This window comes from Scyliorhinus torazame, chromosome 16, assembly GCF_047496885.1.
Source record: "Scyliorhinus torazame isolate Kashiwa2021f chromosome 16, sScyTor2.1, whole genome shotgun sequence".
NCBI lineage: Eukaryota > Metazoa > Chordata > Chondrichthyes > Carcharhiniformes > Scyliorhinidae > Scyliorhinus > Scyliorhinus torazame.
Window position 1 is genome coordinate 142842700 of NC_092722.1, and position 18139 is coordinate 142860838.

Here is an 18139-nt window from a genome sequence, read left to right on the forward strand (position 1 = left end):
AGCCATCACCAGGCGTGCATGGTCCGCCCGGTAGAAGTGCGGCTTGCACTCCGCACAGACCTGGCAGTCCCTGGTGACTGTCCTTACTTCCTCAATGGAGTAGGGCAGATTGTGAGCTTTGACCAGATGGTACAATCGAGTGACCCCCGGGTGACAAAGGCTGTCGTGTAGGGCCCGGAGTTGGTCCACTTGTGCGCTGGTACATGGACCTCGGGAGAGGGCGTCTGGGGGCTCATTGAGTTTACTGGGGTGATACAAGATCTCATAATTATAGGTGGAAAGCTCGATTCTCCACCGCAAGATTTTATAATTTTTGATCTTGCCCCGCTGTGTGTTATTGAACATGAAGGCTACCGACCATTGGTCCTTAAGGAGAGTGAATCCCTTACCGGCCAGGTAATGCCTCCAATGCCGCACAGCTTCAACGATAGCTTGGGCCTTCTTTTTGACGGATGAGTGTTGAACTTCAGAGGCATGAAGGGTGCGTAAAAAGAATGCCACGGGTCTGCCTGCCTGGTTTAGAGTGGCGGCAAGGGCGACGTCTGAAGCGCCGCTTTCTACTTGGAAAGGCAGTGACTCGTCCACTGCGCGCATCCCGGCCTTGGCGATGTCTGCTCTGATGCGGGCGAAAGCATGTTGTGCCTCGGCCATGAGGGGGAATTGGGTGGACTGGATGAGTGAGCGGGCCTTATCTGCATAGTTTGGGACCCACTGAGCGTAGTAGGAAAGGAACCCCAGGCGTTTGAGGGCCTTGGGGCAGTGGGGGAGGGGAAGTTCCATGAGGGGGCGCATACGGTTGGGGTCGGGCACGAGAAGTCCGTTTTGGACTATATAGCCGAGAATGGCTAACCGGGTCGTGCTGAACACACACTTCTCTTTGTTGTAGGTCAGGTTGAGAAGAGTGGCAGTGCGGAGGAATTTATCGAGGTTGGCATTGTGGTCCTGCTTGTCTTGGCCGCAGATGGTGACATTTTCTAAGTACGGAAAGGTGGCCCGCAAACAGTACTGGTCAACCATTCAGCCCATCTCTCTTTGGAAGACCGAGACCCCATTTGTGACACCGAAAGGGACCCTAAGGAAGTGGTAGAGGCGACCGTCCACCTCGAAGGCAGTGTATGGCCGGTCCAACTTCCGGATGGGGAGCTGGTGGTAGGCAGATTTCAGGTCAATTGTTGAGAAGACCCGGTACTGCGCAATCTGATTGACCATATCAGATATGCGTGGGAGGGGGTACACGTCGAGCTGCGTGTACCGATTGATGGTCTGGCTGTAGTCCATGACCATCCTGTGTTTCTCCCCAGTTTTAACCACTACCACTTGGGCTCTCCAGGGGCTGTTGCTGGCCTCGATAATACCCTCCTTAAGCAGCCGCTGGACTTCGGACCTGATGAAGGTCTTGTCCTGGGTGCTGTACCGTCTGCTCCTAGTGGGAACGGGCTTGCAATCCGCAGTTAGATTTGCAAAAAGGGAAGGGGGATCGGCCTTGAGGGTCGCGAGGCTGCAAACGGTAGGGGGGGGGGGGGTAAGGGCCCGCCGAATTTGAGGGTGAGGCTCTGGAGGTTGCACTGGAGGTCCAGGCCCAACTGGAGTGCAGCGCAGAGATTAGGAAGGATATAGAGGCGGAAGTTACAAAATTCTACGCCATGGACCGTGAGGGTGACTGTACAAAAGCTTCGGATCAGGACGGAGTGGGATCCGGAGGCGAGGGAGATCCTTTGATTGGCAGGGTGGACCCCGAGGAGCAGCGCTCCCGGAGTCCAGCAGGCACGAGGTCGCGTGGCCTTTGACTTTAACCGTCGTCGACGCGGTGGCCAGATTATGCGGGCGAGATTGGTCCAGCGGCATCGAAGCGAGCTGCGGGTAGCCATCAGATACTTCGGTGGCGAGCGTGTGCAGTTCCAATGTCGGGATGTCCGGGGACCCTGTGGGGAACACTATGGCGGCGCCCATTGCGGGGTCGGGACAAGATGGTGGCGCCCATGGCCGAAGGGGGACAAGATGGCCGCGCACATTGGTCGCACATGGACCCGGGAGAAGATGGCAGCTCCCATTGTGCGTCTGGAGTGGGGGAGGGGGCGATAGCGGGCGCGATCGCAGCGACTGCGCGGGCCTGGCAGTGTTGCCCTTTTTACTGCAGGCTTTACAAACTGCAGTGCGGGCCGGGCAGTGTTGGTGCTGCTTCTGCTGACCGCAGAAGTAGCAGCGGGGACCCCTGGGGTGCGCGGATCGGCGTGTCCCGCAGGCGTATTGCGACGGCAGGGCCCCAGCTGAGGAGGTCGTCGGCGAGATTCAGGAGGGGTAGAATGGTGGGCAGCGCGCCAGGTGAGGTACGATTGTACGTTACGGGATGTGACCATCATGGAGAGCACCAAGGTTTTCGTCTCCGCCAGTTCGAGCATGGCCCCTTCCAGCAATCGTTCTCCGATGCAGTCCGACGCAATCCCCGTCACAAAGGCATCGCACGAGGAGATTCGCGAGTTCGGCGGCCATGACGGCCTGACAGTCCCAGTCCCGGACGAATGGAATCAGGGCCCGCCAGAAGTCTTCGATGGACTCACCAGGTCGTTGCGAGCAGGTGGCAAGTACATGCCTGGCGAAGAGCGTGTTCGCCTTCTGCGCGTAGTGTTCCTTAAGGAGTTCCATTGCTTTTGTGTAAGTCGTGGCGTCTTGGATCAATGGGAACACGCTGGAGCTCAGTCTGGAGTACAGGACGTTTATCTTCTGAGCCTCCGTTGGCGCGGGGTCCGCCGCTTTGATGTAAGCCTCGAAATATGCTAGCCAGTGAATAAAGTCTTTCCTGGCGTCGGGCGAGTGCGGATCCAGCTGCAGGCGATCGGGCTTTATTCGGATATCCATTCTGTGGAAAATCTGACTGTAATAAATTGATGCACGATCAATTGCACAAAGACTAAAGTTGGGTACAACTGTGGCTTTATTACAGTCAGATGCGTGGCCTCCTGCTGCAGCTGGCAAAATGGCAGAGTACTGGAGGTCATACATATTTATACAGTTCTCCCTGGGCGGAGCCAGCCGGCAGGAGCTACCGGCGAACCTGTAGTGCAGGTCCTACCTTACATCTCCTATTACAATGGTTCACCACAAGTTGGTTTGTAAACTTTCTCTTTGCCAGTGATTGTTAAATTGGTTTAACAATAGCACTGTTCTTCCCATCCTCTGCTCCCTGGCAATGAAGAGCTACCATTAGAGGTGTGCATGGGTGACATGAAGAGCAGATGTTAACAATGCCATTGCCATTTTACCATCTTTTTAGCTGGGAAAACATGAGGTCAAGCCCACTATTCTCATTTCTGATGCTGTTCATCCAAGTGGATGGCATATTTTCAAATAAATCTTTAAACACGTTAAGAATAAATGGATACTTCCATTAGGTCCTTCTACTGCCTGATACTCTTAGTTTTGGCACTAGATGAAAATACTGCTGCATATTTTAAAATTATTTTCACAGGATATGGGCAGTGCTGGCTAGGCCAGCATGTATTGCCCTTGAGAAGATGGTGGTGAGTCACTTTCTTCAACCATCTTAGTCTATGTGGTGTAGGTAAACCCACAGTGCTGTTAGGAAAAGAGGTAAGTGTAGTGTCATTGTTAAGTCTCTATATTCACCAATAAAGAGTTTGGCCAGGGTCCTCTGTACTGAGTCCGCCCCTCTCCTACATCTAGCGAGAATGGAGAATCTGGTGCTCAGCAAAATCTCCCTTTCATTGCAGTGGGATCAGCGAATTCCGTCGCCGATAACGGATGCGGAATCCTGCTCTTTATTTCCTTTTGATGGATGTGGCAAAAAGCTTTCTATTGCTTTTATCTGGTTTGGGAAAAGAGTCCTTAATCACTAATTTAAGTTCAAACTTGAGTCTACAACAGATGTGAATAGATGATTAGCTGCAATTAAGATTATTTGCCACTGTACACTGCTGATCCATCCATTTTCACTCATAGTGTTATAACCTGTATCAAGTAGTCGTGTTCTGATCTATTATAGCAGGATAGAAGCCGTAGCCTTAGGCACCCTGTTCCCTTGGGTATTAAGCCTTCTTTTCTTTCAAATGGATCAAATCAAGCATTAAGTGCTTAAGTGTGCAGCTTACCTGCAACTCGTATAACAGTTAATGACCTTTGCATTCTATCTGCTATTGAGGAAAGTACAGAAAGGTAGTCTCTATTTTTCCTATTTGTGCTTAAGAATAGTCTTCTATAATTATTTCAAATGCTTTTGGTGCACTTCTCCAGGGCCTTCTTCAAAGAATTTAACTGACAGACAGCCTGCCTGTCATGGAATAGTAAGTGACCTCAGATGTGTTCAGCTCCCTATGACTCAGGGTAGCTTTGTGATCGACTGTGCCACTGCTGATCTATCCAGCTTTGGCTGACATGAAATTGGAGCTCTGAATTCAAAATTACATTCCTATTTAGTGATGCACTGTGGTGCTTTTCAACTTAGAATCATATCTGGATATGCAAGGCACTTGGACAAACATTTGTTACTTCTTCTATACTATGTAAAGCTCTTGCACCGATTTGGCACGGAAACATTTTGAAGCTCTTCCCATTTTTGATGTGGAAATACGTCTGTTACATCTGTTTCTAAAACAAAGACCTAGATGGGCTTTTTTTCCCAGGGTGGGCTGGTGTGAGTCAGGTCAATATTTTCAATGCTTATAAGACTTTGTAGGATAGTACTTCCACAACACCTCCAGTTATAATATTTTATTCAGCTCCGTTCCATCTGTCACAGGTTCCTGAGTAAGAATTGGAAAGCAGCTCTGTGACTACATCCTTTAGGAACCTGTGACCCGGTTTTCAACCCTGTGAGATATGTAAGCAAAGTCCACCAGAATAACCTTACAATTTCAGCACTGAAATAATTAACACTGACTGTATATGTTTACCCAAACAGATTTCCCACAGGACTTATTGGAGCAACTTTTCCCCAACAAATCTGAAGCATAAGCCTCCTTATATTTCACGTGATTTTTTTTTTAGGGCATCTGGGGGAATGTATACAGAATAGGATATTAAATACATTCATACGAGGGTAAATTGTCCATTTCTGTGGCATGAATAGCATGGATACAAAAAATATCCAATCTTAATCCAGTTGTCTTAACTCGAGCAACTATTTTGTCTGCTTTAAACAGAACATTGTTATGTTTACATTTTTTTAGATGAATCGGTTTCTTCAGCCTTTTCTCCTTATTCATCATTTAAATTCATGCAAACCTGTCTCAATGATGACATGTAAAAAATCTTTTCACATGAGAAAAGTTGAATTATTAATAATAGCATTAATGAACATGATGCACAGGTTATATTATTCCACAATAGAAATTGAGTACTTTTGATGAAGAATATATGAATAAGATTGTGAAATATTTATTAATGAAAATACTGTGGATTATGTACATACTTTCAAAAGAAATCACTGGACTTATTGAACCATAATTATAATGGAAATTGGTGTTACTTTTAATAAAATTAAAATACTGATTTTCCTTTCCGATATTGCAAAAACTACTCAGGTATTGTCTGAAGACATTACACTACAAATCTGTACTGTAACTGGGTTACCTTACCACAAGCACAGTTTAAAATCATTACATTGTAAAAAGCCAAATTTTAGAATGTACAGTCTCTTATAGATGGCTATCTTCTAATGCTTTAAACACCAAGCTAGCACTACTAATTAGGCACCCTGCACTTCATGAGTAATAACTCACTAAAAGCAAAACAAATTTAATAAGGAGCACACATTAATGTTAATAGTTTGCTATACAGTACTGTTTCCAATCTTACCATCACTACTTTCAGACACTGATAAAAATACAGAATACAGAAGTAAATTTGCCATGTCATTTTCTTAAATACTGCAATTACAATTTTAACAGTGCAATTTAATAAGCTGGTATCTTGGGCAGAGCTTATTCCTTCTCCACTGTTAGAGTGACTGGAATAGTTCCCCGCTTTTGTTTTGATATTCAGCAGCAAAGTTACCTGTTGGTGAGTTTAATGTTAAGAACTGAATGCCTCAAAAAGCTTTACAGAATTAGCTTTTTAAAAATATAAAACACTAGTTAAAAACGATGGCCTTCAAATGATGCCATGTTATATTAGTGTCCAAATGCTCAGTGTGCTCATCATAATTTTTAATCTCTGCTATTTTAGTGTGGTAACAATTATGTGACTGTCTCTATTAAAACAGTGCAGAGAGCAATTTCAGGCAGATGCACCAATGCACTAACCTTGCACACTAGTAATTCGCACTGTCCTTTCAAGGTCAGCAGGTTGAATTATTAACAAATGAAATTCTCCTCCATCCTAAAAGAAGGCCTTTTGATTAAAACAGAGATTATGCACTGTTACAGTGTACTGATTCTGAACAATTGATGAGTATTCACAGAAATTAAACAATGTACTCTAAATTTTGCTTAAATGGCAAGAAATGAGATAGTTGTGCTTTAAATAACAATAAAAATGTAATCACAAATCAACAACATAAATGTTTATGTTGGAGGTGTGTCAAAATATTGAATTGCAAAAGCTTTTATGATGCAATTAGCCAAAGACCACACAGATTAGATTGTCTAAATTCCTTAGTCATCGGTTCTGTCACAGTAATTCAGTTTAAGTGAAGCATTAGTGGTGCTTTATCTGATCTTTCTCAGTCGAATCCTGTTTTCTTTGTCCCTCTTTTTGAGATTATTTAAGAATTGATTGAAGAAATGCTCTTGATCTTTCCTCTTTTGCACCAATCTAAATCGATGATCCCTTCCATATTTTTCTGCAAACTCCTGAAACGTGGATCTTGACAAGAAAAAGAAGAGACAGATAATACAGATCAGCTCGTTTATGAGTCCAAACATGAAGCCCCAAGCCCATGAAAAGCAAATAAGAGTTGCTGCTGGCTGAAAAAATCTTTGTGCTTTTAAAGTTTTATGGTGTAAGACTTTGCTTTGGAAGATGAAGAACGTTACAAGCAAAAGGGTTGACAAACAATTTTATCATGTATTCCAGTGAAGCAAATGATAATTCATGTTTATATCAGAGACAGTGAGAACCTGTTTTACTTGAGGTTTCTATTATTAAAAGCCTCCAGGTATTTTATAATAACAAGAACGGGGCTCATTCAATGGTGTATCCTTTATGTTAAAATAAGCTTAATAGAATGGTATGCTGACCAAGTAAAGCGGTAATAAAAGATACAATATCGCCGTCATAGATACTTGAAATCTGACAATACTGAAGATAACACTAGTGTCCTTGTAAACTGCAGCAACAAAAGCCTGGTAAACAATGCACTGACAAAGGATGAAATACAAGTCTGTCACATGCAGCTGGATGAGTCATGTTAGGATGCTACAAATCTGGCAGAACAGATGGAAAACACTAAAAACAAACATACCTTCCCATAAAATGGCAGCAATGTGCTGCCACTCTAAAAAATGGTAAGTTGTGGCCTATGACACATGAGTTTCATTTTGATAACCAATTCGCATTATTTGCCAAATTATTTTACAAGCCTGTAAATTGCCGAGTCAAGTGGCAAATGAAATACAATGTGGAAAAGTGTGAGGTTATGCACTTTTGGAAGGAGGAATGTGGCATAATTAATTTCTAAATGGGGAAATGCTTAGGAAGTCAGAAGCACAAAGGGACTTGGGAGTCTTTGTTCTGAAATTCTCTTAATGTTAACGTGCAGGTTAATGTGGTGTTGGGTGCTCTGATGTACAGATGAGCCAGCACGGTTGTATTTGGTACAACGCTGTTTTATTCTAACATGCTATTTACAGTTCTGTCTTGATACTCAGCACGTGGTGACTCCCTGAGTGTGTTGTTAATCAGGTCCTGTCCTTGTCCTGGTCTCTATATGGATTGGCCACCAGGTGTCGTGTTTCTTCTCTTATACTGTCTCTGTCCTTGTCTGTGATTGGCTGTCGTGTTGTGTGTGCTGATTTGTCTGTTGGTCTGTCTATCATGATGTGTGTGTTTGAATATCATGACATCCCCCCTTTTTTACAAGATTATGTGCCTACGTGGTTATAAATATGAATGTGTCCTGAGTGCAGCTAAAAGTGTGTGTGCGTGATATTTACAGCATGTACATGTGGCGTAACTATATACATGGGGCGATGTCGGGTGTGTCATGCTAACGAGGTTGTACCATAACAAAACAAGAAGAAAAAAATTTGAAGTGTGGTCCGGTCAAACGAGATCTGGAATGATAAAACAGTAACATGTTACAATACAATAGTTTCTAAACTTTAACGTGTGAACAGTCTCATAAGTCCAATCTAGTAGGTGTGCGACGAATTTGGGTTGACCGTCAGGGTGGCACTCCATTCATCGGCCGGATTGATGGTGTTGACCCTGTTCACATCAATGACCGCAACCCAGAAGGCATCTTGGTCATCTGTGTCATTGGGCTGGATGTCCTGATGTGCGGGCTGGACAGTCCTTACATGTCTGCGAGGTTGTCGGAGATGTGTAGGATCCATCGGTTGAACCGCTCGACAGAAGGCAGCGTAGTGGCCCATCTTGGTGCAGCGTAGGCATTGTCGGTTTTTTGCAGGACATTGCCCTTTTAAATGTGCAGCTCCACAGTTGCCGCACATCATGACGTCACGGCGTTCGTTACGCCGCTGCGCATGCGCAGTTCAGTCTTGCATCAGGCGCGCCTGCGCAGTGCGTCCCTCGATGTTGCCATTGGTTTTGGCGCGCACAAGCGCGGGAGACCTCAAAAAGCGCGCAAAACGGCCGCCCTCATTCGGGCTGCGGGCCGGGATATACTCGATTGCCTGGATGCGTTCGGCCTCGTGGGCGGCCTGGCTTGCCGATTCGATCGCTAGGGACCCCCTCCGTGCCGATTCGGTCGCGAAATTGGGCAAAGCGGCTGGTCGCATTTTCATGGAGGACACATTCCACCGCAGATGCTAAGGTCAGGCCTTTAATTTTAAGAAGCTGCTGGCGTAGGCCACTGGAGGCAACGCCAAAAACGATCTGGTCCCGGATCATGGACTCTGAGGTGTTGCCGTAACCGCAGGACTGCGCGAGTATGCGGAGGTGCGTCAGAAAGGGTTGAAAGAGCTCATCCTTACCTTGCAGGCGTTGCTGAAAGATATACCTTTCAAAGCTTTAATTTACCTCAACGTTGAAGTGCTGGTCGAGCTTGAGGAGGACCGTGTCATACTTGGATTGGTTCTCGCCTTCCGCGAACACCAATGAGTTGTGTACATCGATGGCGTGCTGACCTGCGGTAGTGAGGAGCATCGCAATCTTTGTCTCGTCCGAGGCACTCTGTTTTCCGTTGGCTCGCATGTACAGTTCAAATCGCTGCTTGAAGAGCTTCCAATTGGGGCCCATGTTCCCAGTGACTTGCAACGGCTGCGGTTTGTTGGTGATGTCCATGGCTCAGTATGGCAGCTTTGCCGGCAGGTATCGATCCACTCACTCGGTACCATGTGGTGTTGGGTGCTCTGATGTACAGATGAGCCAACACGGTTGTATTTAGTACAACGCTGTTTTATTCTAACATGCTATTTACAGTTCTGTCTTGATACTCTGCACGTGGTGACTCCCTGAGTGTGTTGTTAATCAGGTCCTGTCCTTGTCCTGGTCTCTATATGGACTGGCCACCAGGTGTCATGTTTCTTCTCTTATACTGTCTCTGTCCTTGTCTGTGATTGGCTGTCATGTTGTGTGTGCTGATTTGTCTGTTGGTCTGTCTATCATGATGTGTGTGTTTGAATATCATGACAGTTAAGTCGGCAGTTAGGAAGGTAAATGCAATGTTAGCATTGTGAAGAGGGCTAGAATACTAGACCAGGGATGTACTTCTGAGGCTGTATAAGGCTCTGGTCAGACCCCATTTGGAGTATTGTGAGCAGATTTGGGCCCGTATCTAAGGAAGAATGTGCTGGCCTTGGAAAGGGTCCAGAGGAGGTTCACAAGAATGATCCCTGGAACGAACAGCTTGTCGTATGAGGAACAGTTGAGGACTCTGGGTCTGTACCTGTTGGAGTTTAGAAGGATGAGCGGGGATCTTATTGAAACTTACAGGATACTGCGAGGCCTGGATAGAGTGAACGTGGAGAGGATCTTTCCATTTATCGGAAAAACTAGAACCAGAGAACACAATCTCAGATTAAAGGGACGATCCTATAAAACAGAGATGAGAAGGAATTTCTTCAACCAAAGGATGGTGAATCTGTGGAACTCTTTGCCTCAGACGGCTGTGGAGGCCAAATCACTGAGTGTCTTTTAGACAGAGATAGATAAGTTTTTTGATTAATAAGGGGATCAGGGGTTATGGGGAGAAGGCAGGAGAATGGGGATGAGAAAAATATCAGCCATGATTGAATAGCGGAGCAGACTTGATGGACCGAGTGGCTTAATTCTGCTCCTCTGTCTTATGGTCTTATGTTATAGCGTGAAAGTTTATATGAGTCAAATCCCTCTCTTCTCCACTCTATTGGAGACACTAACTGTTTAAAATAAATGGATAGATGTTGGGCTTAATTCAGTACGAGCATAATATGTGTTCATACTTGAGCATTGTTCATTGTAATTTTCAGGCAAAATTTTTTTAAATTTAAATATATTCCTGATGAGAAGAGAGTCTGGAAAAGAAAGTTTCAATGGAGAAGCAAAAGCAAAATGAGATAATAGGTTTGGAAATTAGTTTCTCCAGAAAAATAAGAAGAGAAAACTGCTGCAGACAAAAAAGGTAAGACACATTATTGAACCCCAATATTATTCTGGGCCCAGCCGCATGTGGAGGCCTTAACAGGCAGAAGGGAAACTAGAAAGCTGAATAAAAAGGAATATCAACAAAGTCATGTAAGGTCTAAAACGTCAAAAAGATCCCAGGAAACCTAACATCAACTACAAAATTTTAGAAGGTGAACACGAGAGCTGGCTTACGAAAAGTTTTTAACTATCGAGTTGGACGGAAGTCATGATGGTACTACTTTACAAGAACAAGGAAAGTAAGGACAGAAAGCAGCAATGAACAGGACCTTAATTTAGGGTTGATATCCAGGATACCCTTCTTATAATTATTTCTGAATTTCATCAAACCAATAACAGTCACTAAAGAAAGGGAAAGAAATCTTGCGCTGGCCATTTAAACTATGTCAAACATTCATCAGATGATAGATCATTGAAAAAAGTGTGTGTCCTTTTAAGGCCTGGCCTGGAAATAAGACATTGAACACTATGGTATTACACTGAAGGTCAAATAGAGGGAAACTTTAAACGACTTCTCGGCCAATCACCCCCCACCTCCCACAATTTGAACTATTCACTGCAGTTAGGTGGTGGAGAGACATACATCTATAAATTAGAGATAATCCAAAAATATCTGCAACATCCAAATCCTTTTCACCCAAGATCCCTGAGCTTGCTCTCCTACATTGATTTCTAGTCCACCAATGAATCAAATTAAAAATTCTCACGGCTGGATCCTCTGATTGGGAGACTAGTTCTCCCACCAGAGCTGCATCGCTTGTGGCTCGTATTGATGCTAGGTGCAGTGGCCAGTCACTCTCCTCAACTGTGCTAATTATACATGGCAGCGATCACAAGGGATTCCATTCTGAATCCCACTATTGGGTCATAATTTTGAATGGGCGGCTCAACAATAATGTCTGGTGGTTGGCCCCACTTTTCCCCTCCACAATGCAAATCCTACCTCCCCCAACACGGGAATAGCGCCCCCCCTACAGCATTCGCGCATGAGGCTGACATGGCTCCCCCTCACTGACCCCCATAAGCCTCCCATCAGAACCCCCCACCAAATCAGAGATCACCTCCACCAGACCCCCATCAATGACCCCCATCAGAGGCCCCACCAGAGACCCCCATCAGATGCCCCATTAGAGATCCCCCCCAGTGACCCCCATATCAGAGAAACCACAGAACAGAGAATGTACATATCAGAGAATCCCTTATATCAAAGAACATCCCATATCAGCGACAATCCCCCCCATGGCTGAGACACCCCCTACCCCTGCCTGGAAGCTAAAGAGCAGGCCAGGCAGAAACAGATTAAAAATCATTGTTTTTTCACTCACCTGTCCCATACACCTGCTGTCTCAGCCAGATATCTAGAAAGCAACAGCTTTAATTTCATAGAAAGCCAAAATCACATCACCAGGCTTTAAACCCCATCAGATCCTTTGATCTGGAAGGCTCATATTCACTTTTCGTGGGCTGTAATTGACAGCCCTTAGACAACCAGATGGCTGGATTGTTTATTTTCATTTCCCTTCACGCTTAATTACATCTCAAGTACCCTGCTGTGAACCTAACCGCAATGTCTATAAACATCTAGCTATGATTGGCAGCTCTTGACCACATCAAACACAGTTAAGTGCTTTCTACTGAGAAAACGAGGAAGTGCAAGTGCTTAACTCCAAGTTATTTACAAACATAATGGTTACGCTCAACTTTTGATGCATTTAAGCGTGAAGGAAATGGCGAGGAGCATCAGGTGGGGATGTCTCATGGGCGATCTCAGGTGGGGGTGTTTCATTGGGGTCTGAGATGGGGGGGGTCAGGTGGATGGTCTGATGGGGAGGATAGGGTGGGCAGGATATGCTTGTGGGGGGGGCACCTCTGATGGACTTTGGGGGCACCTACCTTAAATAAATACCCCTTGGCCCACCTTGAGGTCCACTACATCAGGGCCACGCCAGCAAATACTTGCCCCAATGCACGTCCGCCCGGATCCCGGCCCAGAGGGCAGGAGCATCACGGAGATGTGGAAAATTCGGTTTCCAGCTTGTTAATAGAATGCAAGGGGTTTCAAATGACCAGACCCACTACATGAACAATGAAGAAGTGGCATATCGCAAGGTGCATTGTGTATTTTCGTCTAGGGTTGCCCCATCCAGTTTTCGTTACAAGTGAATGGACATTCCATCCAAATGGAATTGGACACGGGTGCGGCAATCTCTGTGGTCAGCTGCCGGACCTTCAACTGCATTCATTCTGGCCTCCAGACGCTGGCCCTTTGGGACCGCCTCGATGCCTACACTGGTGAAACACTAGCAATACTGAGTACCTCTATGGTCCCAGTGGAGTACGGTCAACAGATGACGAACCTCCCGTTTGTGGTTGTAAATGACAGTTGTCTGAGTCTGCTGGGCCGTAATTGGCTGTGCCACCGTTGATTGGACTGGAAAGAGTTTGCCAAATGCACCCTCATGGGCCTGAGGGGGTTCTGGCCAGACCCACCGTGGTCCAAGAGGGTTAGGCACCATTAAAGGGGTGATGGCCCGCATCAGCATTGATCCAAATGCCTAGCCAAAATATTTCCATGCCCGGCCTAACCTGTATGCATTACATTCCAAACTGGACGCAAAGCTAGACCGACTTGGAGGGTTAAAAATAATTTGCACTGTCCAGTTCTCAGACTGGGTGGTGCTGCTGCTGAAGCCTGACAGCTCCATCCGTCTCCGCGGAAATTACAAAATGGTCAACCGCGTTTCCTGCCTGGATCACTACCCTGTCCCTTGCATAGAGGACCTGTACGCAAAGCCCAACGGTCCACATGTTTTCCAAATTGGATATGAGCCATGCGTATCTGCAGCTGCCTTTGGCCCCCGACTCAAGGAAGTTTATTACCATCCATGCACACATCGAGGACGACTTTGGCGGAAAAAAATCTGTTGGGGCCAGGATCGGGCCGAGGCTGACGCTGGGCGACATTCGCCATTATGCACTTTTGTGGCACGAGACCTAGGGCGAGATTCTCTGACCAGCCAGCCGGCCAATGGGGTTTCCTATTGTGGGCAGCCCCACGCCGTCGGGGAACCCTGGGCATGGGTATGCTGCTGACATAATGGAGAATCCCGACAGTGGAGAATCCAGCCCCTAGTGTACATCCAAAACTTTGCAGAAGGAGTCATGTGGACACCAGACATCGTGTTGGCCCAGACAGGACTGTGCTCATATTGAATAAGGGCACAAATCGAGCGGATTACCTCCGAGGGCGCATCCAAGGGATGCCGTATTCGCTTCTGGAGGTTTCTGACTGAAACCGCCCCCAGCTTGAACTGATGCCTCCTCCCCAGTGCTGCCTTTGGTCCCAGGTGGCCTTGCCATGGAGCAGCCAATTTCAGATGCAGAGGACACCAAAATGCTGGACAAAAACCCACTGAACTCTGATTCCAAGGTCGACATGGACATATTGTCACCGCCAAAGCTAACGGTACCAAAGACCCTGTCCACCGCTGCGCCTACAATCCCGTTGAGATGCTCCATGTGGAAGTGCCGCTCCCCAGTTCGGTACATGCCACCAGATGCCACATGTTCGGCTCTCGATGGCCATTCCAGGGCTGGGACACCTAAGGTGCATTAGATCTGGCCGCAAGCATGTACATGGACATATCTCTGGACTTGGGGGTAGAGGAATGTTCTAACGCTCAAGGAGGTCACGGTATCAGGACAATTCAATTCCAGGTGACCTCCTCTGAATATGAGCTTCCCCGGTAATGAGGAGGACGATTTTCCCCTTAACTGGGGGAATCAGACCTCTGGTAGAAAATATCCTGACCTGGGAACAGGTTGGGGAGGGAGACCCTTCAGGGAGTGGAGAGTGTAATATCGTAAATAAAAGTAATCTTTGTTTTCTACCTGCCTGGTCAATACGTGTTGGCCGTACCAGGATCTTGCTGATTCTCCGCGGCACTAGCGAGAAAACATGCTGGTTCAAAACATGTCTGGAACAATGTGGCATGCAGATGTCGGGACTCCCATGAACAATGGCTGGGCCTGCCTCCAAAGTTCATGATGGAGGCCAACGGTAACCCTGGAGCCCAGAACACCACAGCAGTGAGTGGGGAGAAGCATCTATAGGTGGATCTTCCAGATACAGTGACAGTTAAGAGGTCCGCCTTCTAGCCTCAAGATGTTCCTGGAGATTCATCTTCTTTCTCACGAGGTCCATCTTCCAGCCTCAAGTGTTCTCAGATGTCCATCTTCATTTTCAGGAGGTCCAACTTCTTTCTTCAATAGTAGGTTGATGATGTTGGATGCCTTTTCAATGTGGTGCCCGGATACAATGGTGCCATCGGCCCTGCCCCATTATGTAAATCGGCGCCAAACATGCGGTTGCATAATTAATGAGGTCGGGGACGAAAGATATTGCATGGTTCCCCACCGGCCTCTGCAACAGCACACATTACACGTCCTTGGCCGGCCACCAGTCTGGGACTTAGTCCCAGATTGCTAAATTCCACCCTTTTTAATCTGTCTTCACGGACAATCTCCCAGAAATGTTGGAGAACCAAGGAATGAGTGAGAATGAGGAACTGAAATAATTGGTGCAAAAAGTAGTATTGGAGAAATTAATGGCTCTGAAAGTTAATAAATACCCTGGACCTGATTATCTACATCCTAGAGTGTTGAAAGAGGTAGCTGTAGAGATAGTGTCCTCTGGTGGACACCTTCCAAAATTCTAGAGATTCTAGAACAGTTCCTGCAGATTGGAAAGTGGCAAATATAACCCCACTATTTAATAAAGGGGGGAAGAGAGGAAATGAGGACCTAGAGACCTGTTAGCCTCACGTCAGAGTGGTTGGGAAAATGCTTCAATCCATTTATAAAAGATGTGATAACTGGACACTTAGAAAATAATGACACGATTGGGAACAGTCAACATCGATTAATGAAAGGGAAATTATGTTTGAGAAATGTGCTAGAGCTTTTTAAGGATGTAATTAACTGAATAGATTAGGTGGAACTAGTGGAAGTCATGTATTTGGATTTTCAGAAAGCTTTAAATAAGGTCCCACAAACAATGTTATTAAGAAAAAGTAGAGCATATGGAATTGGGGTAATATGCTAACATGGATTGAGAACTGGTTAACAGACAGTAAACAGAGAGTATGAATAAATGAGTCATTCTCAGGTTGGTAGGCTGGTAACTGGTGGAGTACATGGCAGGTGGTGACTAGTGGGGTACTGCACTTAAGCCCTAATTATTCACAATCTATGTTCATGATTCGGACGTGGGGACCAAATGTAATATTTCCAAATTTGCTGGTGACACAAAACTAGATGGAAATGTCAGTTGTGAGGAAGATGCAAAGAGGCTTCAAGGGGATTTAGAAAGGTTCAGTGAGTAGGCAAGGACATGGCAGATGGAATAATGTGGAAACATGTGAAGTTATCCACTTTGATAGGAAACACAGAAATACTGAGTATTTCTTAAATTATGAGAAACTATGAAATGTTGATATCCAAAGGGTGTTCTTGTTCATAAGCCACTGAATCTCAAACATGCAGTCAGAGCAAAAAATTGGCCAGGTAAATGGTGGCTTTTATTCTCAGGTGGTTTGAGTGTAGGGGTAAAGAAGTCTTACTGCAATACTATACAGCTTTGGTGAGGCCACATCTGGAGTACTGTGTACAGTTTTGGTCTCATTATCTAAGGAAGGATATACTTGCCAAAGAGGGCGTGCAACAAAAGTTCACCACACTAATCCCTGGAATGACGGTATTATCCTATGAGGAGATAGTGAGGAGACTGGGTATGTCAAAACAGTGATCGTTAAATATCAAGGTATTAAAGGTATCAAAGGATATGGGGATAGTATGGGAAAATGCCATTGAGGTAGATCAGCCATGATGCAGTTGAATGGCAGAGCAGGCTCGAGGGGCCAACTCCTCATTCTTTTTTCCTAAAATACGCACATCTGCATTCAAATCTATTATATCACGGGCAATAACAGGTAAAATCTTAAAAGTGTCCGTGTCACCTGAAATGTTAATTTGGTTTCTCTCTTCACAGATACTGTTGAGTATTTCCGGTATTTTCTGTTTCTATTACAGATTTGCTGCAACTGCAATATTTTCCTTTTGCACTGATTTAGTCATGGAGGAACCTGGAAGCAGATTTTCACCAAATAAAGACACTTCATACAGGGCTCAGTATTGTCCATGGGACTATGAATGACAACACAAATGTAAATAGAGTTGCCAATTCGAGTTGGGCATAGTGCCAGTGCTGTCCTCCTATGACGTCCTGCCTCAAAACATCTCAGCCCCACAATACTGCGACTGGTTGTCCAACATGTCTGTGCTGCCTTGCATTGCCTTTCTGCTCCAAGCTGAAAGTGAATGGATTCTTCATTATCCAATTCAATGATTCTTGGCTGGCAGTCACACAGCCTCTATTCCCCACGCTAACAATTGAAGAAAAGTGTTCAAAGGCAATTTAAAGTAAGTGCCCCAAATGCTTTAGCTCTTCAGTTCCTTGCAGAAGCCCTGCAGATTGCTCTTTAATTCCTGGAGACACCAGACCCAGCCTGGAGGGTTAGTAACCTTAGTTGCAATCGATGATTCTTGGAAACTGCTGTGCACTACTAATTCTATTGCTTTAACTTTTCAAGTTTTCTTAAATTGAGTTTATATTATTCAATATTTGCAGGATGTTAATTTTGCAGATGTTAATATTTTACTAATATTACCTATGAATTTTTTAATATTAGACCGCTGGCCATTGCATCATTTATAACAACAACCCAGATATTTCTCAGTGGTGGCTTTCCTCTTGGCACTGATCCAGGCGAGTTTCCCACTTCATTATTTCAGGCAGGCTCCTTGTTGGATTCCAGCCTTTGCAGCAGCGTTTCCAGGGCAGTATTGCAATAGGAGCTCTTTTTAAAAAAAAATCTAGCAGGGCATGGGGTGAATTAACTGCCCAGCAATCGAATGCACCCTGGAGAGAGTATTTGCATTTTAGAATGTCTTCCACAAGGTCCTCGTAAAACTGCAGCTGGTGACATGCTGGCAGTACTGAATATCCGGCGTGCTTATGATGGAAAGATCCTGTCAGAAAGGGCCCCAGAAGAGAGTTCCCTGTCAGAAAACCCTCCAGAAAAGAGAACCTTGTCAGAAAGTCCTCAGAAGAGAAACCTTTGTCAGGCAGCCCCCCCGAATAGAGACTGTCAGAAAACCCTATAGAAGAGAGAGACCCAACTGGAAGTCCACAGAAAAGAGACCCCTGTCATGATGTAAAGTTAAAGCACATGGGATTGAGGAGTGTCTTGAGATGGATAGAAAGCTGGTTAGCAGACAGGAAGCAAGAGGTTGGAATAAATGGGTCTTTTCCAATTGG

The 18139-nt window shown here is 45.5% G+C and overlaps 1 protein-coding gene across 5 annotated transcripts in view; it reads right to left on the minus strand.

The window, feature by feature from the left end:
- Positions 1-5375: 5375 nt before the first annotated feature.
- Positions 5376-18139, minus strand: part of tcerg1l (transcription elongation regulator 1 like) — a 1041679-nt gene continuing 1028915 nt past the window's right edge. For all 5 annotated transcript variants that reach the window (XM_072479165.1, XM_072479166.1, XM_072479162.1 and 2 more), the window contains one exon: positions 5376-6819. In XM_072479165.1, the coding sequence (XP_072335266.1) occupies positions 6663-6819 (157 nt within the window). In that variant the 3' untranslated portion in view covers positions 5376-6662. The remainder of the gene's footprint in view (positions 6820-18139) is intronic.